We start from the raw sequence: 23,326 nt of genomic DNA on the forward strand, positions 1-23,326 counted from the left end.
GCCAAATAAAAGTTCACACTGTTCTTTTCAGGATGACTGAAAGCACTGAGGGAGTGAGAGCAAAGAAAGAGGAAGCAAACATTCCTAGGACACTTCCAGTGCCCAAACCTGAGCAAGATGCTTTAAACAGACATGGGTTCTGTCAATTACTGGGAAGGCCCCAATACTGACAGTGGTGATATAAAAGTTAAAAAGGAGAGGCCAAGTCTACAGCAGTGGCAATATCACTATTCAGCAAATATGAGGATTACTGTGATTACAATGTACTTAAAAAAAATAATAAACTTATTTTAGAACAGTTTAGATTTGCAGAAAAATTACAATAGGACAGAGAGTTCCCATATAGTTAACACCAACTGTCTCCTGTTATTAACATCTTCCATTACTACAGTACATTTATCACAGTTAATGGACTAATATTAGTAAGTATTATCAATTAATGTCCACATTTTCTCCACGTTTCCTGAGTTGGTGTCTAATGTCCGCAGACATTTGTCTGATGTTTCAGGATCCCATTCAGGATCCCACATTACATTTAGTCCCCGTGTCTCCTTAGGCTCCTCTCGGCTCTGACAGTTTGTACTGTTCTTTAAGCACGTACTTTAGAAGTGGTATAAATAAATTTGCTGACTTGTATCTATTGTCAACACTTAGATGAAAACACATGCAGCAGAATTATCTTTTGTTACAGATCTAAGGAACATAAATTTGAGAAGTGAATGGAGATAAATGCTTGGTAGAAAAGAAAGCAAATGATATTGACTCTTTACTGTGTCTATTAACAAAATAGAGATAAGAGGGAAAGTTTTGTTTGTCACAAATTCTAGAAGATTACATGCACTGACCTGACCCATAAGCCATCTCTTCCTCCACCTCTTCCCACTATATTCTACAAGCCAGGGTTTTGACTGACTGGAGTATGAGGCAGTAAAGTGGGTAAGGAATAAATGCTATGGCAGAGGAGGGTAAACTGCCTGTCTGTACTCGTACAAAGTTGTGACTAGAAAGTGGCTGTTCAGTTGCAAGTAGAGTTCTTAACCCCCAGCCCCTTGGTGGCATCATCCACCGAGTCCTTGCCAGTGGAACGTATGCAGAATCAATGTGTGTCGCTCGGCGCCTATGGAGTTTCTAAAGCAGGCGTGCCTTCTCCATTCTCACTGCCTGGTGGCCGACACAACGGAGTGGACTCAACAGCCTCCGTGAGCGGCACAGCCACAAAGTGGGAGAAGCCTGGATTTCTGAAACACCGCCTGGAAGTCCGTCTACTCACCAGGAAGGAACACTTGCGCTAGACTGTTCCAAGAGTGAGCAATAAGCTTTACTACATCCAGACACTTGGGTATTTGGGTTTATATGTCACAGGAGCCAGCGTGACTCTGCAAAGCAGCACAGGTGGAAACTACCATTTCTGAGCACCGATGATGGGCTGAACATGCAATGGGGGTTTTATGGGGTTTACCTCATTTAACTCTCAGGTCAACCTCCATTTAGAAGACCCGCAAAGATTCTGTAGATTAGGAAATGAAGACCAGGAAAGGCTAAGGAACTTGCCCAAAGTCTCCCAGTTTAGCATGTGGGAGAACCAAGATTTGAACTTGTCTATTTACAAAGCTCCATGAATATTCCATTTTGCTCCACTCCACGCGTAAGACAGGTGATCTGACTTGGCTCTTGGATTACAAAATAATTCCTATGCATTTTAAATGCATAAACATTTTTAGCCTCAAAAGAGAGCAAAAATTGTACATGTGTTCTCCCTACTTTTTATGTAATAGATGTGAAGTCCTCATTTACAAGGCGTGGGTACGAATGAGACCATTAGTTGGCTTGAATGTGTTAGCATTTTCCAGATCAAGACGATGGTATACAAAAATACATGGTGTTATACAAAGATACACTCCACTTTTGTAACATGCTGATCCTCTTACAGGGTTTAATTTGAGCAGAGTCCAACAACTCAGGAAGAACTGTTGCTCCATGAGGTATACGGTTAACAAAGGACAGAACAGAAAGACTGACTTGTTCTCACAACAGTATGAATTTAAAGAACTATATGGGGTGTGCATTCTACAGGAAGCCCAAGTAGGAAGAAAAATGAAACACTGTACCTTGCACACAGCAATCAAGATGAGGGGACTCATTGTAGTAAGAAAATTCACAGCTGGAAGGCAATATCAGTGAGGCAATAAGATACTTGGTCCATCTTCATGCTTACCTTTTAGGGTCATAGTGTTTTTTTGAAAAAAAAAAAGGTCTCTTTTTTATATTAACAAAGTCACTCCAGTCAATCTCTTTAACTCAACCTACATGAAAAATTTGGATGACTTTGTAAAAGTTCTATGTTAACACCAGTGAGAAAAATTGGTGAATCCTTTAAATTTGTGTAGCTTTCTTATTATGACAGTTTTGTTTCTTTGTTTAAATAATAGGCCCTAATCATCAACAAGTCTGCATAGAGCATTGAACATTAGAGATAATTTATAGATATGCTAATGAGGAAGAGGGAAACAAAAAATACCGATTCCTTCATGAAACCAGATGAAACTTAATATCCACTCTGGCTGGTAAAAATTGATAGCATTTGGGGAAGGATTCAGGGGAACAGTCTACTAATAAGTCTGAACAAATAATTTCCATTTCAGATAATTTATTGATTGATACAACGAGATAACAAATGTAAAGGTAGTCGGAAAATTTCAAAGTAGATTTTACAATGTTATTCTTAATATTAGCATTATTATTTTCAGCATATAATACAAGGTTAAAAACTACTGAAGTTTATAATCAAAGCATTAAAAAAACCTGCAATGTATTAAAAAATAATTACACATCTGACTATTAAAATGGATAGGCTAATTGGGGGGTTACTCTGAAATAATAAAAAGTTTGAGGGAAAATGTTTTTAAAACAAATGAAGTCACTTTCAAGTATACTTAATAACTAAGATGAACGTTAGCGAGGCCATAGGACACACTACAGAAGTCTTCACAAACCATGTATTTGTTCCTAAGCAAAAAGCCTGATTTTGTGCCCCCTTTACTCACCTCCCTTTGCTTCCTCTGGATTTATTCTCTAGGGTCTGCCTTTCCCTGACACAATGAAATGGACTTAATTACTTCCTGCACTTTGCTTCAAAAATACTAAATATGTTTATTATATACTATGTATTTTCCCAGTAGATATTTTGCCAAGATATTCCCCCTTATCAAAGAACCTTTGTATGCTAAGTGCCTAGGACAGTGCTGGGGTCTGCTACTTTCTCAATTGTACAAAATCTATTTTCCCTTTCAGGTGGGTTGAATATCTCCCCTACCCTACTCCCAAATACAAACTTTGCTAATAATATTAATTTAAGCCAGTATTTTCTTGTTCTTTTAGAGATCAACTTAGCTTAGTCCAGGTCTAACGAACCCTAATTCGAATTTCTTAGGGCTCAATAACTATTTTCTGAATAAATGTTAAGGCTCCACTGTGCTTCTTTCAAGTGCCATATACTGCAAAATAGCAATGGAAATGGAAATAAAGAAAATTAGCTCCATTTTAAAGGTGTATGTACTTTATATGCACATAAATATCAACCTCTTAATATGGACGAGGACCTTAGGCAATTGATCATGATGGGACTACCAACATGGAGGATAATGGGAGGATTACTCAACAACATGCTTAGTTTTCCTCCAAAAGGGACAGTCTTCAAAAAGCTTCCTTGTCTGGCTTTAGGGTGGTTTCGTCTCTCTAAATAAATAGATATTTATTTAACTATGACTAGAGTTTATACTTCAAGATGCAAAAGGGCAACACGGGGCCATACATGAATGATGACCCACCATGACAGTCTCTTTGATAATGACTTTACTTGGAAAAATATATTCTTCAATAAAAAAATTATTTTTTAATGTTGACTTTGTTCTCTTACGGCAATGCTGGAAAACATTGTAGCCCAACAGGAAATACAGGCAAAAGCTTCAAATGTAGAGCACACACAAAAAAAACATTTTTAAAGCTCATGCCCATCAAGTTTCCCACTTGATATAAGTCGTACACAAAGTCTTAGTCCAATGTGAACCCATGCTGTGAAAATTCTGTAGCACCCACCTCAGAAAATTCTGTTAAATACATAAACACTGCTGAAAAGAAAACTTCTGGGCACTAGAAGTCAGACTCAAAGGGAAAATAAACCTGATTAAAAAAGAATCCCAAGGAAAGTTATATAAGTACAGTGCAACAAGGTCATAAGCTTAACCGTCCTTCACTGTAATATTTGAAAGTAAATTGGCATTTTAGCGATCTGCTTTGGTCGTCACTCTTTTTCTCAACTCACAGAGATGCAACAGAATAAGAATGGCTTCACGTGTATCTTACAAACCAAATGGAAAAGTGATAGGCATTATGGGGTAAGACACCTTTAAAAATGAGTATAATACTTTTTAATGGATTAAAAATGAACCCTATGAATTCACTTGGACCACCTAAGGAGAAGGTTCTCCAAATAGGGTATAAATGACATCCTTTTCTTACTACTATGGAGCTCACCAATATTTCAGAGAACCTCACAAAGTAAATTTAAGTGTAACTTGAAAATGTTCTTCAAGAGCTTCAGCCAAATGACAACCTCCTCTGTTCTTTTCAGAGCAGAACCACAGCTTTTTGAGATGTAAGACTCTAATAGGGTTGAAATTATAAAGTAAGTGGTAACTACACATTAAAAGTGATTATTTTACCACTGAGTGAAAACTTTTAAAAACTTGTGGGACATGGTCAAGTAACTCTTATTGGCATTTAATAAAATGCATTTTCAAGCAAAGGTATCTTTAAGATTCTGAAAGCATAACCACATATTCCACCAGCCAAAATAATGAATAGAGAAATTTCTTTCTAGCAATATTTTTTCTGTCAAAAAGTTTAATATTTCTGTAGAAAAATATTTTCTCTAATATATATATACACACATGGATAAAACAGATGGTTAATATCAACCCAAATATATAATCCCATTTTGTTCCTATATTGTAGAACAATATAAAGTGTTAATTTGATATTGTTGCAATAATATGGACATGGCAGTGCCTTTCTGAACACCCATCTGTGCCTAAACAAAATTACTTAAGTTAAAAATCTGAATCAGTGTTTACAGGCATAACATTGTCTACTCAGATAACCCAGGACTAGGATATCATGTTTTTCTAGTTCTGCATCCCTGAAGTATCTGACACTCAGCAGAGCTCAATGAAATCTTGCTGAAAACATAAAATACAATCTGTACCTTCTTTTATATAATGTGTATCACTCCCACTAATATTACAGAATCAGAAATTTATTCTTCTACCAATTGATAACAGCTCTAAGAGCAAGAAACATACAGTTAATACTTTTTGGATCTATTTTCCCAGAAGTCTTATAAATGATTTACTAGTAAATGGAGAGAGAGAAAAGAAACAAGTTTGTTATATTTTGTGAAGGAGATATATTAGCTCAGTTTCAAGCTAGCTTACAACTTCAAAAATAGTTTTATGTTTTACACTGTATTATTGAGCATTGTTTTACCCACCAATCTTTTCTGTAGATAATAGATTGATACATTCAATGATTTGTATTTTTGAATAAAATCATTACACTGTACCCAGCAATGAACACTCAAAATATTTCTTGAAGAGAAGAAGGGAGGGACAGAAGAAGGAGAAAAAGGAAAGAGGTTAATATTAATGATGAGGAGGAGGCAGAAGAGTAAGAAAATGTCAGAAGACATGGAAGAAACTCCTGAAATGATAAAGAAAATGACTGCCTTCAGTTTGATAAAAACTTTGTTTCAACAGATACTTACAAGACTGATTGAAGTTTCAAAAATGAGTTCTATACTGAGTTGATTAAAATAATAATAATAAGGTAAGTTGAAAGACAGTATCAAGAACCAGAAGACAGAATGTGGTAAGGCTACAGTATTGTGGTCTCATATTCCATAGTCCTCCTATAACCCCATGAAACTCTCTGGAAAACTCCATCAGTAGTTCAGCCAAGACTCTGAGACAATTAAAGATACAAAGGAAGGGACTTCATATCTTAAATGCATTTGTTCTGATTCTTTCAAAAGTTCCGAACATGAAACACATTTTGTTTGATTTTTAAAAAGGTAAACTGATACTTGATTGCTTTTCTTGTATGAACTCTTAAAAAAAGATGTAGGCAAAGGACAGAAACAATGGTGTACATAAGATATCTTATTTGCTGAAAATGCTGTAATTCTAAGAATTATTCGTTTTCCAGAAGGAAAAAAAAAACAAGTACTCCATATGTTTCTCTGGCTTACTCTATTAGGTCAAATAAATTTGGATTTTGATGACATAAAATTATAAAAAGAAAAATAACCTAAACACATCATGTAATATAGGCTTGTGGAAGTGTATTCCTAAAATGGGGAATATCTGCAACTTAAAATTAGGTTAACTATTTACGGAGTATTGAAATATTGAAATTGAAATAAAATCTATTTTTTTTTTATTTAAAAAAATTGTAAGGGGTACAAACTCTGGAAAAAGGGTACAAATTTTAAGCTGTAAAAAGAATATGGCCTGAGGATCTAACAATGGTGATCATAGTTGATAACACTGTATTATATAACTGGAACTTGCTACAAGAGCAGAACTTAAATGTTTTTACCAAAAAAGAGAGTGTGCGAGCGAGCACACAAGAATCTTCATAGAAAAAGAATGGGACTCCCAAGAAAACCCTCAAACATATATGGAAGAATCTTCTGTATCATTTCTATAACAAGTAAGGCCTAGATAGAAAATATTTATCTTATGAAAATAACTTCTGAATACATAACATTGGTATTATGCTTACTCAGAAAATCTATCTTTGCATTTTTCTAATGAAACAAGACACACGGGAAATTGTGATAAATATATCATTCCTTAAAAAGAATGTGAGTAGTGTTAAATATAGGGAAAAATGTATTTTGAGGAAAATAAAGTAGTATAATGAGTGTCTTTTGGGTTACTGGATAGGTTATTAGCTATTCTAGTTACCAAGTAATGTCTACTCACAGTTTTGTAAACAAAGTAAATAATTATTACAGCTCCTAAATACGACCTCATATCCAATGCCACCAATATTAGCAGACACAACCATATGTATTATTTCTTAGAGAGTGCAGGTGTTAACTACCCATGGCTACCTGCCTAAATTTTTGCACACATGTTTAGATATACATATCCACATGTGTATAGGAGACTCAAGGGAATGAACTTTATCCAGTTCAAACAGACACAGACTAAATGCTAACACTGGAGAGTGGGTATCGAATTAAATTTGATTTAATCTTCGATGATCTTGTTAAAATGCAGATTCTGATTCAGTAGATCTAAAGTAGGACCCAAGATCCTGCATTTCTAACAAGCTCCCAGGGAATGTTGCTGATCCTGAGGCCCACTTTGGGTAGTAAGGAACTAACCCATTCCTCTTTACACTGATACAAAATTAAGCAAAGTAATAATATGTTTACATTCAGAACCTACCTAAAGCAAAGATTTCTAGAGAAAAAAACACCATACTTTTGTGAGGTAATTTACAAAATCTTTCCATACATATTGTTTTATTTATGCCTTGCCTAAACTCGAGGAAATAGGTATCATTATCATAATTTTTCAAATAAAATATCATCATAAACTTGGTTTTAAGCTCAGATTTATAATTGCAGTGTCCATCATCAACAGCCCAATGGACTGGCCATCGTCTGTGTAAAGTCCAACCAGGTGCAAGGACTAGTAAGTCTCCATTTGAGAGGGGTGTGCTATCCTTAAGGAAGAATCTTTGGGATCTCATACAATTGTTAAGGAAATTAATGACAAATTTCAAGCTCCTTGCTCCTGAATGGCTTTTAAAATGACCTATATTTTCCCCTTTACCTTTACCATCAAATCCTTCCATTCATTTCAACTGGTAAAAGAACCAAATCTTGAATTACTATAAACATTTCCTAGCAAGTCTCCTTGTGTCCATTCCTTTGCCGCTCCACCCCTACAATCCCTGTTCTCCACAATTCAGATCAGGCCACTTGTCTGCTGAAAGCATTCCAATAGCATCATACACGAAGAGTCTAATCCAGGCTCCTTCCCACGCCCTGGGACCCCACAGAATCTGCACTGCACCTGGCTCTGACCTAATCATGTACCATGCCCCCTTGCTCACTTTGATGCAGCCATATTGCTCTTCCTTCTGTTACTTGAACACCCTGGACACCTTCTCATTTTAGAGTCCTTGTGTTGACTTTTCCCTTTTAGAATCTTCTGCCCCAAATGTGCTTACTGATGGCACCTTTGTACTGTTCAAGACTCAGCTTACAAGGCACCTCTCTGGGGAGGTCTTTCCTGACTGGCTAGCCTAAGGTAGCCTACTTCAGTTACTCTTTAATATCCTGCTTCATTTTGCCACTATCTGAAATGTACTAGTCCCTTCATTCATTAATTTAACAAAATGCCTGTCTCATTCTGCCCCCAAACCTTGTCCCCATACATAAGCTGTGTGGGAACAGGGACCTTGGCTATCTTGATTACTACTGTATCCTCAGCACATGGCACACAGTATTCAATAGTTAGTTTCGGAACAAATTATGTGAAAGGGAACTTAATAGATGGAAGAACATGACATATTTTTTACTACAACAGATCACTTTGGAAAACCTAGGTATGTGGGACCCATTCATATCTAAGTTTGGTCTATTGGTTAAGAGCATGACATCAGATAGTCTGGCTGTACTATTCCCTAACTTGATTATAAATGTGGGCAAATAACTTTCTCTCTCTGTACCCATTTTCCCTTCTGTAAAATGAGAAGAGTAATGACTGCACAGGGTTGTGGAGGGGATTAAAGAGATATTGAAGGCAGAAGACTGAGAACAGTGTGTGGCCCATGTTAAGTGTTCAATAAACACTGCATTGTTTCTACATTATGTCCAATCCCTAGTCCATGGAGGGGAACCCGCAGAGCCCTGAGTGATGGATCGAGCACCCTTTCTTCATACCAGGAAGGCTGGCAGAAGTAGAGCACCTTGTTGTAAGAGATCAATGACCAAATGGAACATCAGAGCTCGGTGGCTTGAAGTGGTTCCTGAGGGAAGGAGTGCTGACTCATAAAGCTTGGATACCCAGGGATGGCAGGAGCAACGTTAATAACTGGTACACACAACTCTTCAAAGACGGGAGGTTACTAACTGTAGACAAACACTCTCATGGTTCCAGAGATGTACTAGCAGGTGCCCTGTACCTAAGGTACAGGGTGGGATAGCTGACTATCTTAAACTATCTGCTTACCTACTGAAAGGAGAGAGTGAGACTTGTATTTTTGCACTTGTATAATTTCTCTTTCAACCTATTTTGTTGATTAATCACATAGTTTCCATTAGTTTTGTGCCTGTTGTAATTCTGGGACAATTTGCTTCAGAGGAAAAAGAAAAGTCATAATTTCAGAATAAAGGGCAGATGACCCAGAGTTTTAGGTATAAAGTCCCTGACCTCAAACAAAATTGTTATCTCCACAGCTAAGAGTCAGACCTGATTATTAGTAGTAAATGAAAAAAAGGAAGAGACACTTTTTATTCACAGATTTTAGGACAAGAACTTATAGGAAATGCCAAACTGGGTCAAGCCAGTGGCTCATACAACCACAAAAGTATCTGGTCTTTGATGGTCACTCTCAAGGAAGTTTGTGGGTCTGATAATTATCTCTCTTGATGTCAGTCTTAGACTAAAATGTCCTACCATCAGCTCTTTAGTTTAATGTCATACACTCTTCCCTCTGTCTCTTCTTTTCTAGATAGAGCTGTTCGATTAACTGGTAATCTTATCAATTTTCTCAAAAAGGATCTAAGAAAGAAAATTTGATTGGTATTAAACTCAATACATGTCAAGGTGTAAATGGCACTCAGAAATAATTATGTACTTTTTCTCAGACCAAATGCATTTTGGACATGTGTCCCTCTGCTGAGTAGCTGTTCTTAAAGAGACAACTGCCAACTGGACAAAATAACTTTTTAAAACATAAAAAAATGTTTCAAGAACTTTAGAAGATAAATTTCATTATTTGCTAGGAAGACGTTAGTGGTTAAACTAATATGCTTTCTATTCTATTTACATATAATTGATTACATATAATAAACTTTATTTTATGATATTTGGCAATAATAGTTATCAAATTAATGAGCAGAAAAGTTTACAGATTTTTGTTGAAATTTCTTGCCAGTAATTTTGAAAGATGACCACTTTTGCTAACAATAACCCAAAAATAATGACTTTTACAGAGCCCTCTGTACTTTCTAAGAACTTGAATATATATGACCTTATTTTACTTTATGACAGCCTTATGAGATACATAGAATCTGGGTGTCAGGTTTCTATTTTGCAAACAAACAAACAAACAAAACATACACAGAGAGATTAAGTGATTTCTCAAAGTCACACAGCTGATTAATTACCAGGCCAAATAATGGAGTTGCTCTCTCTTTCTCTAATTCAGTCCATCATACAATATTTCCTAGATTTTATAGACAAGTAAAGTTTCAAAAAACATTTCAGAGAACCCAAATAGGGTTTTCAATTTTGTTATTTTTCCAGGTAGAGAAAAATATATATATATAACTTCTACCTACTATTTATATCACATCATAAAACTATCTTGTCTTTTATCACCCCCAAATAGGAAAAACATCATCTTAGAAAAAGTATAGTCCTTAAATTAATACAATCTGCCTTATGAGAAAGTTACTACTTTGTAATTTTTTTCTTATTTTGCTGTTGCCTAGCAGAAACTGCTGTTGTGGTCTAAGAACCATTAGACCAATACTCATACACCATTTCCCTCTTTTCTGCTGTTTCAAGTCTTACTAGCTTTTCTACTTCTTATCCTCCTTGCATTTCATAGTCTTTAAGAAAAAGAAACCAATAAGTTTTTCTTTTTGAAAGACTTTGTTCTTCTACTAACACTATAACAAAATGATTAGCCTCACAAGTTTACATCACAATCAAAACACAGGGCTGTTGCTGACCAGGTGTGACCAGGCTGAGGGCTAGCAGGGAAGCAGGAAATGCAGAAACAACATGGCACCTGTCACAGTGACATTTTCCCCATATTATTTTAGTAAGAAGCAAGAACAGGACAAAGGCTTTGTGCCACCTTCTCATTTTTCACTCCACTTTCAAACTTATCTAAGAAAATGTGATGACTCCCGTCTAGGCAAAGGCTGTACCATATCTGTCTTCACTTCCACAAAGTCCACCCTGTTGCTCCTCCCAGACCTGGTTTTATAGTCTGCAAGAACTTCCCAAGCCTTATATGACAAACAGATATCTAATTTTACAAAACTTTATAAAATACCATTGTATTCTACCAAAAAGTCCAAGGGGATGGAGCCTGGTTTTTGGGACGTTCTTAAAGTGGCATTTTCCATGTTGACTACATTGATAAGCTGATGTGAATGTTATATTTTAGCACACATCAAAAGGAATAACCATCAAATCCCATTCAATCTTATTCTCTTGATCAATGCAGTATCTGTGATCTTCTTTGATGACTTCCTTAAGCTTGGGAGGGAAATACATGAATGATACAGTGAGAGAGAAAAGGTAGCCCAATCAGACAAATCAAGTCCTGTGATCAGGTGTCAAAGCAAGAATATCCCCTACCCAACCCAGTCCCATGTTGTAAGAGACTCACTAATGGGATGTTTTGTTGAAGAAAGTCCCTTATTGTTCAGTTGGTACAGGGCTACATTCCCCAAGGATGTCAAAGTAACACTTTTTTTAAATTCCTTAAATATATACAAATTTCAACCACAATAGAATTTTTTTTATGAATAGACAAAGATAAGTACCTGTATTTCATCAAATGACTACAATAATAATTTTTATATTTGTATAGTTTTATGGTATATAAAACATTTTAGCATATGGTGCCATTTCTTAGGAATATTCTGAGATAGGTAGTATTATTTCCATTTATTGAAGAAGAAACTGAAACTCTGAGGTTATGTGATTTGCTCAAGGTCACAGAAATAAGAGCTAGAACCCAAGTCTGTCCTTTGACCTCATCATGTTCAGGGCTCTTTCTGTTACTGACATTCTTCACAGGACAGTCACTTCTAAAGGTGAGCCCAAGGACAAAAAGAACAAATGAAAGCTGGCTTTTATTCCAATCAGGGCAGAAAGCCAATCTATTAATAATGTCAGAAAAGAAGGGCTGCCCACATTGTTAAAGAATCTGGAGGGGTTATGGTTTTCTTTAGTTTCCTCACCATTACTATAATGCCAATTCCATTTGTGTTCTTCCTATTCATTCCTTAGGACTCATCACATGGTAAGCCAGTACAGGATACCCATGAACTCAGGGCAAGAGAAAACACTGGCCATTCACACACACACACACATACACACACACACACACAAAATATTTGGAATCATTTTCCTTATACCTTTTCTTCCTAAATAAACATTTTTATGACACTAAATTTAAAATACCAATGGAATTATTATTAACCACATATTTTTGTGGCTTACATACTGGGCAAGAGCTATCCAAACTATATAAAATAAATTTTATATGATTTGTACTTCACAAAACAAAACAAAAAAGATAGCTAAATTGTAAGAAATTGATGACTATGCAGGGGTTAACATATTTATTTACTGTGTAAGAATATACAGTCATTGCATGAAACATTTATAATGAAAAAGCTTGTCTATTCTTAGTAGACAAGTCTTAGAAGTCAAATTAGGGCTGTATTTTCTGAAATTAATAACTAGTGTTAATTCAAATCAAAAGTTTGGACAGTATCAACTAACACTAATAAGATTATCGTGAACATTAGCCTTGCTTACTATGACTTTTCTTTTTCCATATCTGATTATGATTTTTAAAAAACAAAACTAAATAGAATCATTAGGAATCATTTTCAACACCAGGACAAATAAGGTAAGCTGGATATTGTTAACTTCTTTGCCCCTAGTTCACATCATTGATACTGATTAAAACGTTAATTTTTACATATGTGAATAAATGTAAAGGAGCAAACAACTGGAGACTGCGCTGTGTGCTGCAATCATTGCGGGTGGGTAAACTGACAACATGTAACTGCATATTAAGACAAATGTAGAATTTAGACAAAGTATTCCATCTCTTTTCAGATGTATACTTTTAAACCTCAGGAACTGTTTTCAGTAGATGTCATGCCTTTTAACTTGAAAAAAGATAAGCGCAAATAAGCTCCCAATTGTCTCCCCAATATGTAAACCACATCTCGGGCTGCTGTCTCTGCTACTCCTTTGAAGTTTCCCTGAAATGTCATGTGTTGTGAAGACTGCTGTGCATAAGCAAGACAATTTGCTCACTCTCAGAATTCTTACCGGTTTCCACTGCTATTTGGTATCCAGCCTCTAGTCTCCGAGATGACCTTTCCAGCCTCTCTGTGTTATCGAGCAGATGTGCCCTCTGAAAAAGAAAAAGGGAAAAAAATCAGACAGCCGTCTACAATGTTCTTTTTTTGCCTTAAAAAAAATTAACGCCTTTATATGCCCTAACATTTCTGGGGGGGAGTCACACGCATTACAGATAATTTTTAGCAAATCTCCTATGGGCAGATTTCCAATCAATCAATTGTGTATGGACCATCCACTTTTTTTGTTTTAAAAGGCAGACTCATATTGTATATGGCCACATGAATCTTATTCCCAAACACTGAGAAATGTACGAAGATGAGAGCCAACTGGATCTTTCCTGTTTCAGCAGGGTAGATGTATGAGATACTGGCATAGATTTATGATCCCTATTTTGTATTTATTTTTTATAAAAGCCATCATTTAAAAAACTCATTTGTTCCTTTGATTCCTGCAGATAGGAATTTTTAAACAGGAACTTTATTTTCAAGAGAATGCCCCCCAATTTTGGATGTGTGGCAAGATGCCATATAGAACAACATTCACTACTAGAACAGAATATTAAACAGTAGATCTAGTTTTAAGACAACTCGGGGCAAACACCAAGGAACAAGAGAAACACGTTTCTCCGTGCACATAGGTACACAAAAACGAGGGTTTGTTCCCAAATACAGGACACTAGGTTGAAGGTGAACTTTTGACACCTACTGTTTTAGACTGAACTAAAATGATGATAATTATATGCACTCTTTTATATTTGACGGGGAAATGAGAGGATTTTCCCCAAATTCTCAACTTCCCAACTTTCTTTTCTACACTGAGGCTGGTTTTTTTGTTTTGTTTTTTATCCATAAAGATCACTCACTTGATCTATTCAGGTTGACCAACAGATTTATAAACTAATCATGGCTGTGAACGAGTAAGAATATATGCGTGCACGTGTGTGTGTGTGTACAGATGCACGTATGTCTGGATACTTAGAAATATATGACTACGTATATCTGTGTATTTCAGTGTGTGTACATGAATACATGTATTTGTATAAATTAGTACTTTTCCCCTTCAAATCAGTTTTGGTATCTGGTCAAATGGAAAGGGAAAATGCAACCACAACTCCTATAACTTTGTGTTGTTGACAGATGTCATTTAAAATCGAAGAAACGCTTTCTAATAATAATAAAAAAGGAGGTGCCACACATATTATCTGAGTGGCTGTCGAGCGAAACGATCTCCCTTGCTCTAATGAGCCCCCACGGATCGTGGAGACGCAAGCTGTATTGACACGCACACTTAAGCTAATACACCTAGACCAGTGCCTCCAAGCTCCAGCAGCCAGCGATGCTGACAGAATATCTCGCTTCCATCTTCAAAGAAAGGAAGTGATTAGTATGTTATCATTACCATTCAAAACGTGATTTCCTTATTCCCTCCCGGCATAGGTGACACATCTGAGATGCGGCCAGACGTTGGAGGCAGCTAAAGCCACATCAAAGCTTTCCTTGAAAATTTTTTTTGGGGGGAAGGGCCTGGGGGGGGCGGGGGGTGGGGGGAAGAATCATTAAAACAATGCATTTAGAACAGAGAGATAGGACCTGATGTGAAGGTCAGGAAAGCTGCAACAACAGTCTATAATAATTAACAGAGTTGTCTAATATACAGTGGAGAAATTAAGAGAAAAGCTGCCCCTCCCTCTGCAAAAAAAAAAAAATCTAAATAAATAAAAGGGAGGAAGGAAGGAATGTTTATATCATGAAAATGCTAAATCACTGAAGGCTGTAATTGAGAAAAAGAAAAGCAAGGGGAACTCTCTGTGTTCGGTATACATGACTGTTTTTAAATAAAATTCAACACTTTACTCCGCTTATCAAAAATAGCTTTCTTCCTCCTATATTTTCCTACATGCAGGTTTTGGGAATAGGGATTATTCTTCTCTTCTCTGATATTGTTTTCTACAATTAAGTCCTAACAAAGGACTTAATTTCAAACTGGTAATTCTCTAAAAAGATATCACATTTGTGATTGACTCAAGGTAAATCTGAATTTTAATTCAGAATAACAGAATAAAAATTTCTGGTTCATTTTCAAACTGGATGAAATCCCTAAATTAAAAGAAAACACTAAGCTACTATAGATTAAAAAAAAAAATCAAAGATCAATACTGGAAATGGACAGTCTAATTATATGATAATAGATAATGTAAGAAACAAAGCATTTAAATGTAGAATGATTCTCGGAATTCCATTAAAGAGAGCCAAAACAGATTATTAAGTGTATGGCTCTAACAGGGAGCAAAATTTCTAAAAGAACTTTAAAAAAAATGCACATTCCTAAATAATGGAAGTAACTCTTCTTCAGGACAGTTCAATTTTATCAGAGTAAATCTGCACACAAGAGGACCACCAGTTTACCAGCAGCTTTCCAGCAGGAACTCACTTTGTATTTTGGAACCTCTTCACTTAAGTCAAGCTAAAATCAAGTTCTTGTAACAGCTGTGCTATTTACATTGTTCCCTTAGTTGTGCATTGCCCTGGTCTCTGAAAATGAAAGGAAATACACTACAGTGGCAGCTGATGCTTTCAACTGGCCCCCACACTCCATCCCAAACTCACTCTCTCACCCTCTCCTCAGCCCTTTCAAAGCAGGTAAGTGAAGCTGTGCAGGAGCTTCAGACAGAGCTCAACTTGCGTGAGGAGCTGTGCAATGTGAAGAGCTGGAGAGGCAGAATTCAGACGGAGGGCTCAGCACAGCCAACACCAACCAGTTAAACTCCCTGTACACACCACCTGCCTCCAAGCACACCCCGTTCCCAGAACAGAGCCAAGAAAGAGCATCACAGGGAAGGGATGGGGCATACTTTGTATCCAAACACAACCAAACACCCTATTTTGAAGCAGATGACTGCTTGTGTTCTTAGGAGAGGTACAAGGAGGAAATCTGGGGTACGCTCACTGTGTGATTACTAATAGAATCCTGGCTGAGAAACAATCTCTTCTGGGCAAGCCATATACCAAAGCACTGTCATCATCATAATCTATTTTACAAATATCGATGCTACATCCATATCAAAGACTGTTAAAAGAATATTCCAGAGTCGATTATTCTATTAGTTGAATGATCTAATTCTTCCAAGGACAATTCCTTTCCAGGTTATGGTTCTGGAAACATGCAGCTCAGAGCCAGTATTGATGAAACTGTTGCTATAGGCACAACAAAAGAATTAAGCCAAAAGTGATGATAAAACATATTTTGAAAGAAATGCACATGACGTTTTCAGCTTTTAGAATTAAGATTTCTAAGTCCACACAACTCATCTTAACAAAATAAATCTGTCAAAAATGCTGATGATAATAAGGCCTCGTATTTTATTAACTATATTCACTAAATTCAGAAGAGCTTTGTGTAATTTCTTCACATAGAGGTTTTCGAGTCTATTGTTAGTTCCATTAAGATTTGAGAATTCAGATTCTTCACCTAAGCATGAGCATATGCAAATACATATAAGCAGATATTCTGTCTTGCAGGAAAATAATGTTGAGTATCACTCACCTCGGGAATAATCTCATACATCAAAACTGCAATTGATTATATTCATTTAGTATATACATCTGTTTCCATAAAAAAACACACGAAGGTTGGAGGGTAAGGGTTTTATATATATTCACCCTTTTTTTTATAGATCATTATTACTTTTACTAAGAGAGGACATTACTAGAGCATCTTAAGTCAAAAGAGTTGGTGAAAACCACTGTCTACACGCCTCTCATTTAGCATTCATGTCACCCATAGAATGATGACATACCAATAAAAAAATTCTAGGAAAATCTCAATCAATGCAGTCAATCTAAACTCAAAAATAACTCAGGGTACTCTTATAAGTAATTAGACAGCTTTCAAATTGCAACACAGGCCATTGTTTTATGCACTAATATAAAAGTAACAAAACTCAACTTCACTAAGTAAAACATATAACTGTTTTATCTCTGAAAAGGAATACCTAAACGTATTTGTTAACTTTGACCTAATTAAATAAAACAAAAGAAAAACAAGACCAGAATCATTCAGCATCCCTCATTGATACAGGGATGAAATGATAAACATTGCTGTAAATATTTGCTGGGCCACAGAAAAGTCCGGACCTGCATTATAAAACAGGCCAGCAACTCAGAAAAATGAGAACCCACTTGGGTGCTATTTCCTACAAAAAGGAAAGTGGTTAACAATGAGGAGAGCTTTAGCTATTCTTAAGTATCTGTGTACACAGACTAGTAGAGCATTTATAACATATGTGTGTTTCCGTAAAAGGAAAATAGATACATGGTATCTTGTGTTGAACCTAAGAATTTTGGGTGAGGTAAAACAGTCTATTTAAAAAGAATTTTCGGTAAATTGGAATGTAAAAAAAAAAAAAAAAAAATTTTTAACCTTATTGACTTCCTTGAAAAACCAATACAAATAAAACAAATATGAAGTTAGTCTACATAACACTTGGATAAAGTTTTAAGATACTCCTTTATTTTTCTGCCCTTTCTTGGCCTTTAAAATATGAATTTTCTCCAGATGCCAGCCAACAATGATCACTGTGATAAGCATGATTAGGGTTTACCTGTTTTTTTTAAAAGATAGTGGAGAACATTTCTAGCCATATAATCAATACTTTTGCTATGCGTAAATTTTCCTGGGAAAAAAATGAACCCAAAGATCTTACTTCAGATTTAGAAACTCAATTTTATAGGAAAAAGCATAATTTAAAAAAAAAAGCAAGCTAGGAAGTACTCACCTCTTCACGTAATTTTATCAACTGCAACATGAATGCACAAAAAAAAAAGATAAAAAGGGAAGAAATGGCAGGAAAGAAAGATCAGTTGTGTGACAGGATACAGAATTAACATTGACAATTTATCTGTTTACATGTTTAGCATTTAAAAATCACAGACAAACACATTAAAAGAACCTAAACATAGACTACATGCAGAGTTTTTTGAACGAATAAAGATCACTTTCTCACACTGTCACATTAAACAAAGAGAATAGTGTGAAATTCTCTTTTAAAGTACATCTAAGACACCATCATGAAATAAAGGGGAACGGCTTCATAGAAGTCTATATTATAAAGAAAGAAAACAAGTTTACTGTTCCTCTCTTCTAAGAATGTACCACTGAAAAGGTTTTGTATATACAAGTTTTCAGGATGTTTCTCTATTTTGAATGTTGACAACTGATTTCAGATTTTACCTACAAATGAAAATGATTAATAGTTCATGCTTTTGTCCCAATAAATATTTAAAACAAATAATTATTTTAGTTAATATCATACATGGGCCCACTCTAGTACTAGGATTGTATCTGGAGGTAACATTATTTTAATTGGGAATAAGGCATGCCAGGAGAGATAATATTTAAGACACAGTATCAAAATATTTCATTGTCCTTAGACATACTGTGTATATCAGAGTTAATTTCTAGGATTTGTTTTGCTTAAGAGGCTACTGCAATCACAAGGTGTTTATTTGTTTTTGTTTTTTTAAATTTTTGAATTTACTTCATTATTCAATTTTCTTTATCTTGTAAACCGGGCCATCTCAAAGCCATGAGCTGTGAGCTCTCTTATTTCATTTGCGCAGTCTGTTCTCACTGAAGTCAAACCAAAAAAACCACTCTTGCATGTTAGTAAATTCCCTGTGATAACATTTCAATTCTCCTCTGTAGAACATTTTTTATTTGCCTTAAATATAACAGATAAAACAAGTTATTTAACTCTTTAGTAACTAGAAAATGCATATAACCATATATCTGGCTCTTTCTTTGTGTGTGTGTGCTGGGGGTGTGTATATGTTTCACAGTATTCTAAATCAAATATCATTGTGTAGTTGAGATGACTGCCATGGTTTCTGCAATGAACAGAAACTGAAATCTATGTTGTGAACGACTATAAACCACATTCTAGGTCTGAAATTTGCATCCTCAGCAATTCAGGTCTACGACTGATAATTTTTAAGCATCTAAATATCTGTAACATCTGTTATAACACTTGACATACACAGGCCAATAAATTAAACTATTGCTTTGGGAGAAAACATGCTATGAATTGCTCGCTACAAGTCTCTCTAAAAGTATCATGTTTACTATAGCCCGGCTTTCTCAATGCTTAATGCTGTTTTTGTTTCCAGTTCAAGGAAGGCAGTATGCACTCCAGCTTATTCTGTTATTTTATTTGTTATATGAAAAGTATTTCAAGTACAAAAGAACGAGATTTCAAAATTGTTATGAACCTTTTCTAGAAAGGGTATAGAATCTACTCCATAATGTCTCGCAATGCATTTAGTGAAAATGAATTAATATTGTTCTTTGAAAATATACACGAAGTTGTAATTATTTTTAATTAATATTTTCTCAGCAACCATCAGTGCCTATGAGTCAAGCATCCTGTTTCATGTGAAGGGTTACCATTCTTCCCCAAGAAGAAGTAAAATTTTAAGCTAAGGTACCTGGCTTATCACATATAGGAATCTTTCTCTTTGCTATCTGAACATCATGGGAGAAAAAGGCAAACATTAATTCTCAGAAAGAGACGATCTGGGAATTGATCGCACAGCTATCTTTTCTTTCTGGGGGCACCATTCTTCAGTTGACTATGATACTTAAAGGGCCAAAGTTTAAAACTACTCCTCCGCAATTGAGACCATTTGGGGCATGCCACCCTGCCATAATCAATGAGTGTTTAAAAATGCTACCCATTTGTTTTTTCAATAGGTTCCAAACAAAAACTGTTCTATCTTGTTTGTGCTGCATGGCTGCATTCAAGCGCTACACCGGATTTGTAGCTAAGCTAGGTAATGGGAGGGGTTTTAATCTTTTTTTTTTTTTCGTGAGGCTGGGAGTTATCATTCAAGTAAACAAAAGATGGTCTATTTTTGAAAATTAACAATGCTTAGGCTACACTGAAAGTCGTGATTTCGTATTTTATTGAGTTACTAGCTCCAACCTAGGCGACTTGAAAATGTGCCATGCCACCATGTTGAGTTACGATAATCAACATTTTTTTTTTGAAACAAAGATTTTTCTTTCCCCCAATGCAGAATTTGATACAAGAGGTAATCTGTTCCTTTGTGGGCTGAAAAAATCTGGTTTACGCTGGTTTGAACCAGTGGAATCTCTTGTGGTTAAGCCTTCTGCTGTGGCTAAAATCAAAACTGCACTGCAGCGCATGTGAGGGTTCGTGCGCGCGCGCATCTGTGTGTGTGTGTGTGTGTGTGTGTGTGTGTGTGTGTGTGTGTGTGTCACGTGACCCCCAGAACTACCGATTTTTTTTTTTAAAGCTGATAACGCCACTGCCGTCTCTGTCCGCATACAGATAACGAATAAATGCTGAACTCTATTAAACGCCCTTTACACATTATCGTGGGTCGAACACACAATTTTCTGAACTTATGATGACAGTCTGTTTATTTTGCTATAAACCCTCAGCACGTAACGAACAGATTTGTGCCTGGTAATGATCTGCTCTGCCAGGGCTATATGAAATGATACCGACCTTCTTTAGATCTTGGGGAATTAAATTGACCGACTTCACCCCCTGGTCTGTAGCTGAAGTTTGACACACTTTATGCACAGCAAGCCCAAATCGGAACTTAAGAGAACCTTGCGTTAAAAAATTAAGCAATCATATCTGCTAAATATTGCTTTACCACGAAAATTTCGGCACGTTTAGGAATATCCTACTCCTTAGACATGCATTTGAACCTTCTATTTAGGATTTACTAAAATTTCGTTTACTCACATTTATTCACTAATCAATATAATTTTGCATACGGAAACGGAGAGACCATTAGGGTTCAAAAGGAGAGTCTGGCACATTTTAGGTGCCCCATCATCATACTCCACTATGAAGGGGATTAGGGGATTTACTTCTATAAGATTTTTTTTCCCTTTCCTGAGAATGGTTTTCATGAAACTAAATCAAGGTAACAATTATTAAAGTTTCCACTCTATACAGCGCTACTACATTTCAAAAAACTCAACTCTCTCAAAGAATTAAAATCTTGCCGTATGGAATGGAAAACATGGTATTTTAAAATAATAGAATGATAATGCCTAAGACAATAGCCCTTGGAAAGCTGATGACCCAACAGTACTCGAATGTGCAAAGTAGGTAATTTTGTCCCTTCTTTGTAAATGAGGGATGAGCCATATTTGATTGTGTGAAATGGATATGAATCAGAAATGAATTTATACAAAGCAATTAATTTGGAATTAAATGAAATTGTGTACTGTATGAGGGACATTAAAGATGAACTTGAAAAATTCTTAATTGCTGAAATCTTGACATTTCTAAACATGTCAGAAATGTTTATATAAGAGTAAATTAATATACTTTATAGTTAATTGGCAGATTATGTGTCTAACAGGTTTTAGATGCCTAAAAAAATGCATTATAAATGGCCAGAATGAGAAATAATAGCTATGGCATTCACATTTGTCTAAATCTCTAAAAAGAAGCCACTATAGGGAGGATGTGTATGTTGCATCGAAAATAACAAGTCAGTAGTTAGTTTATTTTACCTATTTGCAACATTGCTATCATTCTTCATTATTTTCCTTTTCTGATCTATAATTTTTAAAAATTGAGATATATCCCAATTTCAGTGAAACATATATTTTTGTCTTATTTATCTCCAAGTTTTCTCTGTATATTAAAAGCTTATCTTAAATATTACATGGCTACAAAGTTCTGAAAGTCAATTTATCAACAATTAACTTAAAGATAAACTTAGTTGTGGGCAGGAAATATTTTCTTATATAAATTACAGGTAATCCTGCCCAGAAAAAAACAACTATTTTCTCAGCCCCTGAGCTACAAAAATTAATATAAAGAGCTAACTTAAAATCTTTTCTTCCTTTACAGAAAGGGCTTCTGTTTTGATTCTATAGTCTGAATGCATACTGATGCAGAATAAAGAGTTATTCTCAAGTGACCATTCCTGACTAAGGGATGTGTTTTAGTTTGAGGGATTTAAATTACTATATTATGATAAAAAGCCCCAAAACAAAATTTAATCATTTCATTATGTAATAAAAATTTTGTTATAGTTGGCAACAAAATATCCAAGAAGTTAAGTGTAGTGTCTTTGAACTTTCAAACTTCATTCAAATTTTGGACTGAAAAGTTCATATAACTAATAATCTAACAGTTACACTGTCTCATGACTATAATTTTTCATATTCTATTTATTGAAGTGACAGCTCCTTACAACTAAACTTCAGGTTCTCCAAGCACATTCAGAATTTGTAAGTTTGATTTATACAAGTCCAGAGGAAATCTCTGTGTAATCACTTTAAAGTGACAGGAATATAATTTGAAAAATTCAGAAAATACGAACTCTATTTTTACAGAATATTTTTCTTTAGGCATTAAAAAAATCATACTTATACGTACGTGAGGCAAATGTTTTAGGCACATAAAATGTCCATTAAGAGAAGTGAACATGCTTTAAAAAAAAAGGGGGGGGATCCCTGTCAGAGTACTACAACATCTATTAGAATAAAGGAGTCTGAGTTAGACAGGAACACCCCTTCCTTTCTATTTCCTCTATATTAAGCAGTAGTTTCAAATGAAGGAAAGATCTATAGCTTTCTAGAGGACTGACATGGGAACTATGCATTCACATTTTTGCAAAAAAGAGAATGCTTTTTTTTTCCCAGTAAAGATATGAAAATTATGATTCATTCAAGAGATATGAGCAATCTAAATCTCACTTAATATAGAAAGAAAATATTTTTTCTCTCATCCTTATGTTATTTAATCTATTATGAGTAAAACCCTTTATCCCACCACCCTTTTATGTTTGATGTGCTCCTTATTTTTTTTTTTTCCCTTAGCCGTTCTCACATTTTAATCAGGGAAGCTG

The 23,326-nt window shown here is 35.4% G+C and overlaps 1 protein-coding gene across 19 annotated transcripts in view; it reads right to left on the reverse strand.

Annotated features, from left to right (window-relative positions):
• VTI1A (vesicle transport through interaction with t-SNAREs 1A) overlaps nucleotides 1-23,326 on the reverse strand; it is a 358,597-nt gene that overhangs the window by 257,848 nt on the left and 77,423 nt on the right. For 8 of the 19 annotated variants that reach the window (XM_045803132.2, XM_045803124.2, XM_087862702.1 and 5 more), the window contains exons 5-6: nucleotides 18,199-18,219; nucleotides 13,392-13,476 (exon numbers count right to left, since the gene is read on the reverse strand). In XM_045803132.2, the coding sequence (XP_045659088.1) occupies nucleotides 13,392-13,476; nucleotides 18,199-18,219 (106 nt within the window). Of the gene's footprint in view, nucleotides 1-2,108; nucleotides 2,162-13,391; nucleotides 13,477-18,198; nucleotides 18,220-23,326 lie in introns of all 19 variants that reach the window. The other 11 variants (XR_015724729.1, XM_045803127.2, XM_045803126.2 and 8 more) reach the window with 3 other exon arrangements.

Source organism: Ursus americanus, chromosome 6 (assembly GCF_024610735.1).
Source record: "Ursus americanus isolate L20-20 chromosome 6, mUrsAme1.1.p, whole genome shotgun sequence".
NCBI lineage: Eukaryota > Metazoa > Chordata > Mammalia > Carnivora > Ursidae > Ursus > Ursus americanus.